Here is a 14,765-nt window from a genome sequence, read left to right on the forward strand (position 1 = left end):
TTAGAATTTCTTTCTTTTTTTTTTTTTTTTTTTTTTTTTTTTGATAAAACCAGTTCCTTCTTTAGAATTTAGGGGTGTGTGTGTGTGTGTGTGTGTTCATAGAATCCCATAACTTGGGTTATGTGTAAGGAAAAAAATTGCTGTTAGAGATTGGAATTGTCTCACAGGGAATGATTTAGTATAAGATTTTAAATAAGAAAAATTAAATATTAGTAGCTAACATAAATTCTTAATAATTATCAGTTATTGGCAATTTAAATTAAGAAAGTATTTTTAATTTTTTAAATTCCAACTGAGAAATGTATAGGTCTTTTACATATATTGTACACATATTTCAGATTTTTGTGATTTTTATAAGTAAAATAAAAACTTCCTAAGTCATATAAATAGTATTTGGAGAATAACAAGATAATAATGTTTTCTATAATACTTAGTAGCTTGATTAATATCAGAAATAACTGGTTTTAGTTCAACATTAAATCAATTCATTGTCATGCCTTAAAAAATGATAAAATAAAAAACATTATATATATCTTTTAATCTCAAGAATGTGTTTCTGTTGTGGGTCCTGTGGGGTTTGAAGCTGAGACTTGGAAATTGCTCACCTGATTGAGGGCTTTGGCCCCTTCAGAGGTGGGACTTTTTTTTTTTTTTTTTAACTAACAATAGGAAGCTGTCAAGTGGGGCATGGGGGAGGCATGTTCAGAAAGGGAAGGGAACTGTGAGAATTTGGCTTCTCTCAGTGTTGGGGGTGGGGAGTGGGAGTCTGGACTTACTCTTGCCTAAGATTCCTTTAAAACTCTGACCTGATGCAACACTGCATAGAATTGATTTCTGCGATGAGACAATGGCTGTGCTTTGCATTTTGTAGAAGACGGAGGAAACCTCTAACACTGACCCTGTATACAGGGAGATGACTCAGTTATCCATGCCTTGTACAGTTGCACATTATTTCCCTTTGTTTGAAGTGGGTGGATGTCAGTGCTTTCATCAGAGCTCCTTAGTGTAATGTATGGAAAACGTTTCATCCACCATTTTTAACAATTAGCTGTATCATGGGCGAGGTGAACAGGCTTCTGAAGGCAACTGCAGGTCCATCCACTTACATAGTTACATTAGCTGCGATGGCACAGGAGCTCAGTAGTTGGAGAACAACACTGATTTTCATTCTGTGTAGAAGACTTCTTTAGGGTTGGGGAGAATATTTCCAGAAAGAAAATGGAATCCTTTTGTCTACAGTAAGTATTTCTCGTGTAGCGATAAAGGTTAAAAATGTGTCTTTGGGTGAATGGGTAAAATAGACTTTAAGCTAATATTGCCAGTATGGAAAGTGTAGCAGAGATCCTTGGATTGTTTTTTCTAAGCTCTATGTCAAAACTCAGGTATATTCTTAAAATATGAAATTCATGAGTGATTTTAGCAAATGACCTTAATTAATTATTCATTAATAATGATAAATATGAATTTATCACTAGTCAAAGGTGGACATGATTTCTGAGGGAACAAAAGGAAGCCTAAGAGTATTAACTTTCAGAGTTTAGGTTCTTTTATTGTCTTTAAGAAGAATGTCTTTTATTCCTGAAAAGGATTGTTGAATTTTAGAGCTTTTTATTGCTTTTATTAAAAAAAAAAAAGGCTTTTATGTTAATGACCTATAAGTATGTGATTGAAAGGCATAAGGAAAAAATTGTTTTTAACAAAAGAAGATTTTGTTGTAAAAAAATAACAGCTTGAGTTTTGTCTCTCACTTATGGGGGCCATTTTTCGTGCCTTTGCTTAGTTAATACTTATGAACTCAAAGCTGCTCATATAAGACTCATTTTTGTAACTGTAAGCTTATGAACCTGGATTCTTAAATGTAGTTGGACTCGACTTGATTCAGATCTATGTTCTGTGCTGCTGTTGCTGAAACAAAACGTGTGGTTTTTAACTTTGACTTGTATGTTTATTTTTTAAAGGCTGAAGAATTTTTATCTTTTTAACCCTGAAGAGTGTTAAGTTTGGCAGTAAGCTGTGCGTCAAGAGCCGGCTCACCAGACTGAGTGGCTGCTTCAGTTCAGCCTTCACAGAATTGGGCTCGCAGAATTCTTTTGACTTGTAGCAGGTTTAGAAAGCCGCCTCCAGTAGGTTGTTGGGGTTACTGTTCATCCTGTCAGTAAGCACTGTCTCTGTTCAACACATGTTGGGTGCTTAGGAAAGAACAGTTTTCTCCACAGCAACTTCACATTGACATAGCTGAGTCAGCTGTACAAACCCTGACCTGAGTCCTAGAGAGATTCTGTAAATCTTCAGTGCTGATAGAACTTCTCACACGGAAGCCTGGCCTTCACCCCTCCCCGCCAGACTCTGCATTTGAATGCAGTAATTGTTCATATATGTGCTAGAAAGGAAAGGGAAGCTTTCCCTTTGATTTCCACAAGACTTATACCTTAAAATGAAAGTGTCTTCAGGCAGTGAATTAGAACTGCAACCATACATAGAATGTGGGGTGGATGGTTTTGGGAGCTTCACAAAGCCTTCCTTTGAAAATCTTTGAGTACTATTTGTTAGAAGGTTCTATGGGTTCTCCCCTCCTCCCTGTTACTGGCTTTGTAAAAAAAAGCTCTATGCCGAGTACCTTTTTGATCAGCTGGGAGGTAGTAGAAGTCTAGTGCTTTGTGTTTTCTTTGCTTCTGCCTGCTAGAAGAGGCTCTCCCTGATACTTGTAGAGTATTCTTGAGTTTCTGCAGTTTGGAAGCTTTTCCATTTTCACATAAAATTTTAGCCTTTTGAGAGTAAAGAATCAGGGGTTGGTTCTTTCCGTGACAGAAAATATATTCCTACCCCACCTTTGACTGCACTGGCTGTACAGAGTAGACAAACAGACATTCCAGCCAGCCTGCTAGGAAACATGCAGTGGCTCTAAGATGGCAGCGAGGAAGGAGTAAAATGGCGTCACCGGGGGCACCATGAGGAGAGCCGGACTGCAGTTATTTTTTAGAACAGTCTGAAGACCAGTTACTTGTTATCAGTAGGAGATAGAAGTTTTCAGATTTTCCTAAAAGAGTTGTTAGCACTCATATGAGATTGTATTAACACTTTGGAATGGTCTCCATTATGGGTTCTTTGGTGTAGAAACATGTTATATAGATAAATTTTTAGAAAATGCAGAACAGTGTTCTTAATGGCAAGGTGAAGTAGCATTCCTGTAAAAATATATTCTTTGTCTCATTCTGGTTCTTCACAGGCTTTTGTTATTATATATATGAAATAATGCCAGTGCTTTCAAAACGAATCTTGCAGTATTTCTTTTGTGACTCTGCATAGAGTATTCTGCAGATGCGATTGTGATCAGGGCAGTGATGGCGACGCTGTTTTCTCACATTCCTGTCTCTTAACAGGCTTGGGATTTTTGGAGCCAACCATGAAGTTTATCTGGCACAATCAGCTTATCTGGGTTAAGTAACACAATATTTATTGCCGTAAATAACTTTCTCAAGGTCAGGCATAAGAAAGTGATGTCTTATATCCACAGCACTGTATTCCTGACCTACATGCTGTCTGCATCTACTTCCTCTCTTTTGTGTGTGTGTGGGGTCTTCATTAGCTGCCTGGCAGATGGAGAGTCAGCATAGTCAGTCTGTCTATGCTGGAGCAACCTGACTCACGGACACGTTTGTTTTCAGCTGTCCCAGAAATGACTCCTGAGCTGTGCCGAGAATCTTCCTGGGTTTGTTTTGAAGATGATGTACACTTACCAACTTGTCCTTTATAATAAACACACACTTAAAAAAAAATAGGATCTCTCCTGCAAATGAGGCTTCTGGGCTCATGGCGATGGTTGAACATGAATAGTCTGTTAGCTGGGATGGAGCTGGGTTCTGAGGCATTTCTAGCAGACAAATTCTGTAGGACAAAGGAATGAGTGAAAGGATTTAGCTGCCTTTAATTTGGGGCAGTTTCTATTTGATAAATGCCCTTGCCCCGTATTCTCCACTGCTTATATTTTCCAGACCTGCAGCTGTGTCTATGGTGACAGTGGTGAGTGGTGCATTCTGCAGCATTCCTGAGCATTGGCTCAGACAGAGTAAAGTCTAAAGGTTTCTAGCCTTAATAAAGAGGCTTAGGAGAGAGCAAAACTCCAAGCACTGTTAACAAAGGAATGCTCTGACAAAGGACACTTAAAACAATGTGAAGTCAGAGAAAGTATCTTTAGTTGTTTCCAATTTTTTGAAAAATGAATTTTTGAGATGAAGGGACTGCAGAGAAACCCAACACTCTCTCTCTTCTGTGACACTCATCCTGGCTCGTGCTCAGACCCATCATAAGCACGGCTGCAGAGCAGGAGGGGCTGCAGAGCAGGGGAGCTGCCATTCTTGACTGCAGTGTGAATGACTGACACTGGGTACCAGCAGGGAATTAATATGAGTGTGGCTCCTAAACACTATCCTCACAGCGTTCCTTGTGCTTGCTAAGTAGAGCTCAGGCTTAATCCTAAGCTCCGTGGAAGGCAGGTTGCTAGCTCTCACTTGACTGACTGAGACACACTTTCTGCTAAACCCCTGCTCTCAACCCCTGCCTCAGTGTCCAAAGCTTGCTTTCATTTTTTTCCCAACAGGGTGGAAGGCACAGACAAGATCAGATGAAGCACAGGAATCTACTCCTAATCTTGTTTCTTGTTACGAGATTACTTTAGTGGGTTTTTTCAGAGTACATTTTAAGGGCCGTGGAAAGGCATGCTGCTTATAAGACAGGCTATTATTAATATATTCCCATTTATGCTGCAGGGCAGGTTAAGTGCCCAAAGTCCTAGGTGAATTTGAAATGGTTTTTGTTTTTTGTTTTTTTTTTCCCTAATGAACGCACCTTGTTCCTCCCCTAGAGTGAATGTGGGGTCCAGTTTTGAGATCCTATTCATATCTTTGGATGAGGAGAGGCCTCTGCTGCTGCTCTTTGAAGCCAAGCACACAGTGTCCTATTAATATTCGTTCCATTTGCAAAGGTGGATTGAAAAAATTCTTCCTGCAGAATCCTTCCCTTTCTAGTGTCTCCATAGTTTAGCCTTAGCAAGTGTGCTGAGGTTAGGGGACAACTGGATGAAGGAGGAGAAGAAGTGCTCACAATTGTGTTTTCTCTTTAGTGCTACCTCAGTGTCAGAGCCTCTGGCTAGCCCCCCTGTTCCCTTGATCGTCTACTACTGTGACAGCCACATTTCCCCAGCAAAGGAGGGAGTGAGGATGGCTAGCAGAGGCCCTGCTACCACAGTCTGGCACTCCATGCTACATCATGGTCTCTCTCCTTGGGTGTAGGCTTGTTTTTAAGGAGTGTTGTGTTGGCAGCACAGACACACAAGTTGTCACAGCAAGTTGTCCCCTCTCCAGTCCGCTTGTGGAAAGGCAGTGCTTTATACAGGCCCGAAGGGGAAAAGGGCCTTTTGGGATGTGGAGGAAAGCAGAATCTGTAGAAAAATATTTTTTTTCTATGTCACCAATGTCAAAGGAATCACTCATTTATATATCATCAATACTTGTACCCTCTGAGATGTGTGAATTGTTTATCATTCTTGAGTATCTAGAAATGGCTGGTGTGAGATGGGGTAGGCAGGTAATAAGAATGTCCCACTGCCCTTAAAAGGGACAGAAGAGGTGCAGCGGCGGCAGCAGCAGCAGCAGCAGCAGCAGCAGCAGCGGCAGCGGCAGCATAGGATCTAAATATCCTCACTTGGATGCAGCCTCTGTCATGGTCTTTCTCAAGTTAGCAACTCCGTGTGCTAATGAGTGTCAGTGTGATGCCTTGGTGCAGAGCTAGGAAGAGGCGTGCAGTATTTTTGTGCCCACATTATATTGATAGGGTGGGTGTTGTACACATCTCTGCAGCCCTTACCACCCGACCTTGCTGCTGCTTTGCTCACAGCTTTACCTGACTCTGAAGTCTTACAAGTTGGGCTTTTGTTGTAGAGTTTTGCTTGTTTTGGGGGTATGGAATATAGAGATGGGTAGTAAGGAGGAAATATGCACAAAGTGTAAGTGGGTGTACAGTAATGTCCCTCTTTAAGGCCCATGCTTTCTTAGAAGGCGGTGGTGCAGATGGACTAATACTGACATGATTTTGAAGAGACCAGGCGTGTCAGCACCCTAAGGTCAAAATGTTGCCCATGTGTCCTTTGTCGGTCTGGGAGGAGGTACCACCCATGCTGAGCATTCTTGTGTTTATTAGCATCTCCTCATGGACACTGTTTTCTTCTTCCTGGGGGAGAATTCAAAGACTGCCCCATAAGCCAGTTTGAACAATAATTTGATCTGCCTTAAAGGATCCAAATCAGCATGCAATTTTATGACCCTCTTTATAGCCTAATACTTGAAGCCCATTTTGTCAAAATTACAAAATGAGATTCCTCGTCATGACCTGTACAGCACCATGTCACATTGCCAGGGGCTGCCACTTCTGGCTCCAGACCTGTCTGAACATGCATCTGCTGCCACCTGCTGAGAGAGCTGCAAGGCTCAGCACAGGCTCACACAACAGCATCAGACTAAGTGATGTCATTCTTGTCTATCTGACACTACTTTCTTATGGAGAGTATATGTAATCTATCAACAGATAATTTGACATTTTTATAGAAAATAAGCAGTGGGACTTACTTTAAATCTGAGTTAGAAAATAAAGTTAGTGGAGATTCAGCCTCATTCTATATATTATCTTATCACAGTATTCTCTATCTGATAAAATGACCCTAAGTACTTTAAGACATTATGTAAATTCCCCAATTTAAAACTTGGGAACTACTCAAATGTAAAAGTATCTGCTCTTTGAGTTTCATCATTTGCACTTGAATGATTCCTGGGAGTGGGGGTGGGTGAGGACATCAAGGGACACCACTGAAGGGACTAATGAAGAACATGGCCACACCCAGAGGCCCAGCTCATTGTGTTTTTTGTTTCATCTTGGAATAAGAATTACTCTATTTATTTATCCACCTCCTTCATCCTCACCCCTCAAAAGACAAGGTTTCAATATATAGCCCTGGCTGTCTTTGAATTCTCTATGTAGACCAGGCTGGCCTCTGCATCCCAAGTTCTGGGATTAAAGGCATGTGCCACCACGCCCAGCCCTTTCTTGCTTATTTTATCTTTATACCCTTTGTTTGTGTCTTGGCAGTTCATTCCTAATACCACTGTTGATGTTGTGTTAGTATTTTGATTTGGGGGCTGGTTAGATGACTCAGCGAGTAAAAGCATTTGCTGCCAAATTCACCGACTTGAGCTCAGTCTCTGGAGGACATGTGATGGATGGGGAGAATCAGCTCCCACAGGTGGTGTCTGATCTCTACGTGTGCTCTGACCCGTGGCCTAAATAAGGAAATGCAAATTTTTAAATTTAAGTAGTTTGAATATTGTTTATTACAGATTTCCTGTTAATTTGTATCATATATATTAAATGGGAGGCAGCACCAAGATTCCATGGTGTCCACTGGCTGCAGTACCTGTCTCCATTTGACAGCATGGATTGCTGGTTGGTCTGTTGGAGGAAAGAGAATAAATAGTGTTTTGTGTTGTGAAGGCTGTATCTAATATGGCTGTTCTTTTGTGCAGCAGCCTCTAAATGTCTGTCTGCTCGTACAGCAGTGAGGAACTTTGTATGTTCGTCAGGTCAAGCTTATTGTATATGGGAGTGGAAACCTGTAAAAGAAGCAGTGTAAAATCTATCTTTCAATGGCTTTTCTTTTCTGACTAAACTGCACGTGGAAATTTTTCTCATTAGAAATTCTTTTTTAAAAGATTATGTTGCATGTATGTGTGTGTGCACGTGTGTATGTGCCTTTGTGAGTTCTGAGAATCTGAACTCAGATCCTCAGGGTTTCAAAGAGAAGAGCACGTTTACTTGCTGAACCAGCTCCTCACTGTTGGAAAGCAGATAAGCTAAGAAAATGTGTCCATTAGGCAAAACAGAGGTCTGTTTGCCTATGTCTCTTCTCTGGGGTATTCAGAATATATTGACTACAGTAAGGCTTATCTTCCTGGCCTATAGCTATTTAGGAACCACTTTGGCCACTGGGTCCCTGAAATACTACATTATTGATAGAGAAATGATGTAACCTTGAAGTTCTGGTCTGGGTTATTCTCCATCAGGTTCATCAGTACATAAGGCAGCCTAGTTCCTCTAGCAAAGATGGACTGGAGAGGTGGCTCAGCGGTTAAGAGCACCTGTTGTTCTTGCAGAAGACCTGGATTCAGTTCTCAGCACCCATATGGTGGCTGTGACTCCAGTTCCAGAGGAGCCCTCTTCTGGCCTTCACAGAAACTAGGCATGCATGTGTTAACACATATATGTAAACACTCAGGCCTCTGTGTGTGTGTCTGTCTGTCTCTGTCTGTGTTTCTGTGTGTACATATAAATGTGTAGTATGTATATATGCTATATACACTCACTGTTGGAAAGCAGATAAGCTAAGAAAATGTGTCCATTAGGCAAAACAGAGGTCTGTTTGCCTAATGTATATACCTAACCGTAACCCTATATATACGCGTGCTCTCTCTCTCTCTCTCTCTCTCTATATATATATATATATATATATATATATATATATATATATATATTATGAATGTATATATAAATATACATTCATAGTATATATATACTATGAATATATATTGCCTGATTCCTTCCTAAGTGGGAGCTATTGTGTATTCCAGAAAGCTGGAAACCAAAACCCATTCCAAGAGCCAGTGAAGTGTCTATTCCAGGGCCCTAGAAGGGAGGAGTAAATAGGAAAGTTGGGTATAGGCATATTAACCCCAAAGGCCTGCAGGCATCTCTGAGTAGGAGGGGAGCCACGTAGAGAGGCCTTCCCAGTAGTGGAGATCCAGCTCAGCCTTTACCTTTGTACCCTAACTTGATTTTCCAGAGTACCCACTTTTAGGTAAATGATAAAAATGCCTTTCCAGGATGAGGACAAGCTTTAAAGTCTTAAGAAGAGTCTCACAGAAACCAGAAAGGAAAGCACATAGACAAAGTTTATTAATCCTACCAGTAAGAATAAGATGACTACCATAGTTTTTGAGCCAAATTTGAAGCTAGCTTTATTTAATACTGGCCAGAATGATGGATACTGGATTCCCATAGTATGGCACTGAATTACATTAAACAGGGGCTTATAAAGGCCAGACCCACAAGGCTATGTTCTTACCACTTTTGCCCAATCAAGGGCAAACATATATCCTGCCTGCATACCTCCTGCCTATGTGTGATCAAGCACATCCTGTACAGTTGGGACAACCAAGGTTGTTCACAGAAGCAGAAACACGATTCTTCTCTTACATGAACAATAGCCACCAGCATTCCAGGATATTATCTGCTCTTGGGCAAGTGTGACTTACAGGGTAGGGGCATTTTTGTTTTACAAATCTCCTAAGCACAGTAATTTAAACTTAAAACATAACTTTAGCCATAACAAGTCAATGAAGAGGCTTGAGAAACCTGAGTGGAGACAGATTATGTTTCTGCCCAACTCTTCAGTTTATTCTTGTTATGATTTGGGTTTTAGTGTTTTGAGACAAGGTATTACTCTGAGGCTCAGGTTGGCTTTGAACTTGCATCCATCTTCCCAAGTACTCAGATTACAGTGGTAAGCCATCATACCTGGCCACATCCAGGCTCTGAGAAGGAAGAGGAAGAGGAAGAAGACAGGAGTCTTTTACCCATTTTGCTGTTCAATTTTGCTCTCTTTATTTTATATGGTAAAATGCATTATTGCCACCATCTTTAGTTGAACGGTTTTATTATAACCATGTATTACTGTTACCAGAGTTGTTAAGAGTCAAAGCCTAGACTTAGCTAGGGCTGCTCATCCTCTATAGACCAGTTAAAGAAAGATATAAGAGTGAAGAACAGAGCCAGGTGTGGTGGCTCGTGCTTTTAATCCCAGCACTTGGGAGGCAGAGTTAGGTGGATCTCTGAGTTTGAGGCTAGCCTGGTCTACAGAGAAAGTTACAGGACATCCAGGGCTACACGGAGAAACCCTGTCTGGGGTTGGTAGGGTGGGTAGGTGGTGGTGGTGGTGGTGGCAAAGAACAGAAACAGATTTTTTCAACATGGCCATACTGGGAGAGGAGCAAATGGTCTCCACTCCCTGCAAATCCAGCTTCAAGGTCCTGACATGAGGGTTAGGTTAAAACAGAGCAAGAAGTGTGCCTAGCCAAGCAGTGCTGCACTGACTGTGCTTCTTCCCATCGTCATCTGGACTCCAGTCTGGCCTGGAGAGTGCTCTGTCTGAGCAGTTGTCAGACCTGGGTTAAGTTTCTGTCTTGGGGACAAGTTGCCCCTCTGGCTGACGCTGTTTCAGCCCTTTTTCTCCCATCATGAGATACCTGGGGAAATTGGAATTTCTTGGGTGGTCTCAATAGTTTGATAACCAGTAGGAGAAAGACAGTGTCTTTAGAATATCTTCATTCATTACTTTTCCCCAAGGGTGTGTTCTTTAGAAGAAATTTATCACCACTAGATGGCACAAGATCCCATCACTAGTGTATTACCTCTTAATTCTCTTTAAAAGATAGGCCGCTAATGTATAGTTTAAAAAAAATGTAATATGTATGATCTATTCTAATGTTTTGTTGTAGAAAGGAATAAAAGATTAATATCAAAGATCAGAATAAATGTAATTGGCCCTATATATAACCAAACACAAACATTCTATATATACATTTTGTCTGACATGCACACTGTGGTAGCACAGATCTGTAATACCAGTGCTTGGGAGGCTATCCTAGGAGAATTGGGAGTTTAAAGCAGCCTTGGAGAGAGAAATGGCAAGACCTGTTGGAGAAGTATTGAGTATATAAAGATTTTCTTGTCATTAATGCCTAAATACTATGGTATATAAGCTCTTAACCCGGCATTCACATTATGTTAGTGATCTATGGCTTAAACTGTGCACAGGTCACATGCAAATACTGTGCTATCTGGGAAAGGGTCTGGACCTCTCTTCCAGGCATTCTGAGAAATGATTGTGCCATGGGTTGTGTGTACTACAGAGAACAGGTAGTTTTTAAGGTACATAATGGTATGGTCTTTGTTCATATGTGGATCATATCTGAAATCTGAGTCTCATGCACAAATGTTTCATTTAGTATGTTGAGATTTTCTAAAATATAGCTTTAAAAGATAAGGAACTTAGTCTTAGTCTGATCCTAATCATTTGTTATTTTCCTTTTTCTATGATAATCTTGGAAATTAGAATAATTATATCATTTACCCCCTTCCCTTACCTCCCTCCAGCCCCTCCCATGTAAACCCCCTGCCCCAATTTTCTTCAAATATATGGCCTTTTTTTTCTTTAATTGTTGGTACTGTTGGTTTGCATGAGTGAGTAGATTGTGTGTGTGTGGGGGGGATTCTTTTTAATTCAATTGAGGGCTCTGTTTCACGAGAATTATTTCACTTTTAAGCAAATGTGTCTGACTACTGCCTTTCATGCTAGCATGTATGTATGTATGTATGTATGTATGCATGCATGCATGCATGCATGTATGTGAAATACATAAATATAGGTTAGTCATAGTTAAAAGAAGTTAATGTGCTCATCATTTGACTTGGGAAGATCAGGAAAACATAGAAGGGAGATAAGATATGAGATTTAACATACTGCCCTCTGCATCAACCAAAACAGAAAAAAAAGTTAACCTAGGCCTTATCAAATAGTGGCTTCTCCCCCCACTCCCACCTTTGTTTGCACAGCTTCCTGAAGCAGCAGCACATGCTCCCTGCCTACCCATTGTTAAGCAGTATCAATCCACAGTGTAATCTATGTATTAGTTGATGCATAGTTTTGCTTATAAATGGTGAAACTGTAAGCCTTTAATTTAGCCTTAGTCATTGAAGCCCTTATAAGAAAGATAGTCAGTTGGATTCTACACAATTGAGACCCTGTCTCAAAAATAGAATTCATAATAAAAGTTTAATTGACTTTTTCTATGAAGGACAATGTATACAGTTTTATAATTACATCATTATCTCCCTTTCCTGTATGTGGGGACCATTATTAAAGAAGGACTGAGGCCTCTCCCTAATCCTCACCTCACTGCCCTGTTGTCTATGTAGATAACAGTCCAATTGAATGCTCAGAGCTGCCCTGGAGCCGTCTTCCTGAGGGCACTGTTTGCTGGCTGCTGACTGCCTGTCTCAGTGCAGCATGCGGTTTGAAGTATGAGATCAGGTGCAGGGGAGTCATGGACTAGTGTATAAGGGATCTTGGAAATCTAAGTATTATTAATGTCTTATCCAGATTATAATTCTGTATTGCCTTCCATCCATATCTGTTAACTAGCAGCCTAAGAACTAGGCTATTTGGATAGAGTGCAGCAAAGCTACAGTTGTTAAAATACAAGCATCCAAACTAACCATATCTGTAGGAAATCATTAGATACATCTTAAGCGAGTTTGCCATTTAAAAACATTTGCTTAATTCTTTCTATTACATTCCTCAAATTCTTTTTTTTAAAAATTGGATATTTTATTTATTTACAATACAGATGTCATCCCCTTTCCCCATTTCCCCTCCCTAGAACCCCCATCCTATACCCCGTCTTCCTTTATACTTTTATACCATTTTGATTACATGCGTGTATTAAGGTCAGTTCTAGGTTGAGGGTCTAGCAGTACAATAGATGCAAATAGTCGAGGAACAAGCAATAAAATAAACACAAATAGTCAAAGGAAAAGCAGGGCATTAAACCCAGTTACATGAACACTCCCATGAACACTGTTTCTAAAGGCTTATCAGGATGACCAAAGTATCTGAGCCTACTTCCCTATCCTAGCCCGAGGTCATTTTCCCAAATTCTTTTTAAAAAATCATAAAGAAAGCAGGTCATTAAAGTGTATAAATGTATGAATAGTGTGCTTGCCAACTGAGCTGTACAGAATGTAGGTGGATCTGGGGTGTAGCATAACTTGGAGTCTTTTCATGTTACAACCAAGACTTTGATCTCCATGCATGAATATAGAATACTAATCATAGCTTTCCTTGTTTCTACTTAGGCCCCTCAGCCCCAAGCTGTGGAAAAGAAGCTTTTTACCTTTGTATAAAAGATAGGGTGTTGACCCTGAGTCTGCCTGTGTACATCTGTGGCTATTGTCATAGTCTGTTGTATCCTCCCTCAACAGACCTCATCTCAGGCAAATAGAGATAGCAAACAAGAACAAGGGGTCATCCTGAGCTCCCTTTCCTTAATGTCTCCCACACATCTAGACAGCCAGTATTAATGATAGAGCTGTGTGTTGAGCCTTGGGTCCAAGAACTTGATGATATTATCTCATTATTATACATAAGTCAACTGACATTTAGAGTTAGGCTAATGTCCTGCCATTAGTCAATGGAGGCACTAGGCTTTGGCAGGGGCAGTGAGGACAGAACACATGAGTCTTCCATATCCCAGTCTAGCCTGCAGACTTCCTGTGTTACTGAAAATGGCCTTGAACTCCTAATACTCCTGTCTCCATCTTGGTGCCAGAAATTAAAGACATGTACTACTATGCCAGGCTCTTGGGATCATCTTCTGCTCAGCAGTGTACTCCTGGCTATTTGAAAGTAACCTTGGTTATGTGGCTTTACTTCATTTTCTAGGGCTTCCTGAAGAATGAGAAAGATAATGCCTTGTTATCTGCTATTGAAGAGTCCCGGAAGAGGGTAAGAAAACAGCCGACATGAGATGCATGAGTGATGGTGTACATCAGTGGATTGCAAGTCCTGCCTGCTTCCTTTATCTTACTGCATGATGGCAACACTTTTTTTTTAATAATTAAAATTTTGTTTTATACTGTCTTTTATTTCTAGTGGGAAGGGGTATGTGGAACCAGAGGACAACTTTTGTGGGTTGGTTATTTCCTTTTACCATGTGGGTTTGGGGCTCAAACCTGGGTTTTCAGGTTGGCAGCAAGCCCTATATCACCATACTAACATTTTCTCAAATGCTTCTAGAATATGTTTGGTATGCTATATGGTGGCAGGTACATCACCCAGAGTAGCCATTATACATTCTAGCCTATTTCCACCCCCTGCAAATGCTCTCAACCCAGAAATATCAGAACACATGGATTTACACAGGTGTTTCTGAATGGTTCCATTCTGAGAGTAAAGAATAATTGTTAGGTGTGACTCCCAAGACACAGCAGTATAGCATCCCATGTTGGATAAACATGCATATTTTGCAGAAGCATTCCTTCATGATGCTCATGGATAGTCTTCTTTACTAACATAAGTTAGCTCCTCTTGCTTCTGACAAGGGCTATAGCCTTCCAGTAGCATCCCAGTTCAGAGAAAGAGTTTTGAGGCTCCTGAGAGTCTTTGGGGAAGAGAGAGAAAAGGTTAGTTGTCAAGTTAGACCTGGCTCTGAGAAGGTGCCTTCTCCCAGAAGCACCTGCCAGTCTGCTTGCTGTGTCTCTCTGCAAAGGAATTGGAGGAAGGAATGCTGTTTCTGTTGCAATGTTTACTTAGCTTGGATATCAGATGAAATGTGTTTATGTATTATTTGTATAATCTGAAAAGTAATAAAGTGAGAAATGCCCCTGCTTGATGCACTGTGTTAGTTCAGTCTACAGGGTAAAATCCTCCATAGGAATGATAGCAGGTATGGCTGCCTTCTCTAGTGTGCAAGAAATGTTCCAAAGGCCTTACATGACCAATAAGGAAACTCCAGTTTCATTAATTACATTCTTGGCAGCAGTACTTAGTCCTGGAAATAGAGAAATTCATTTGATTTAGATTTGAAGATGTTTAGAAAGAATTT

The 14,765-nt window shown here is 40.5% G+C and overlaps 1 protein-coding gene across 2 annotated transcripts in view; it reads left to right on the forward strand.

The window, feature by feature from the left end:
* The window catches only part of Nup93 (nucleoporin 93), a 94,718-nt gene that overhangs the window by 47,648 nt on the left and 32,305 nt on the right, over positions 1–14,765 (forward strand). For both annotated transcript variants that reach the window (XM_034522967.2, XM_076915652.1), the window contains one exon: positions 13,604–13,666. In XM_034522967.2, the coding sequence (XP_034378858.1) occupies positions 13,604–13,666 (63 nt within the window). The remainder of the gene's footprint in view (positions 1–13,603; positions 13,667–14,765) is intronic.

Source organism: Arvicanthis niloticus, chromosome 18 (genome assembly GCF_011762505.2).
Source record: "Arvicanthis niloticus isolate mArvNil1 chromosome 18, mArvNil1.pat.X, whole genome shotgun sequence".
Lineage (NCBI taxonomy): Eukaryota > Metazoa > Chordata > Mammalia > Rodentia > Muridae > Arvicanthis > Arvicanthis niloticus.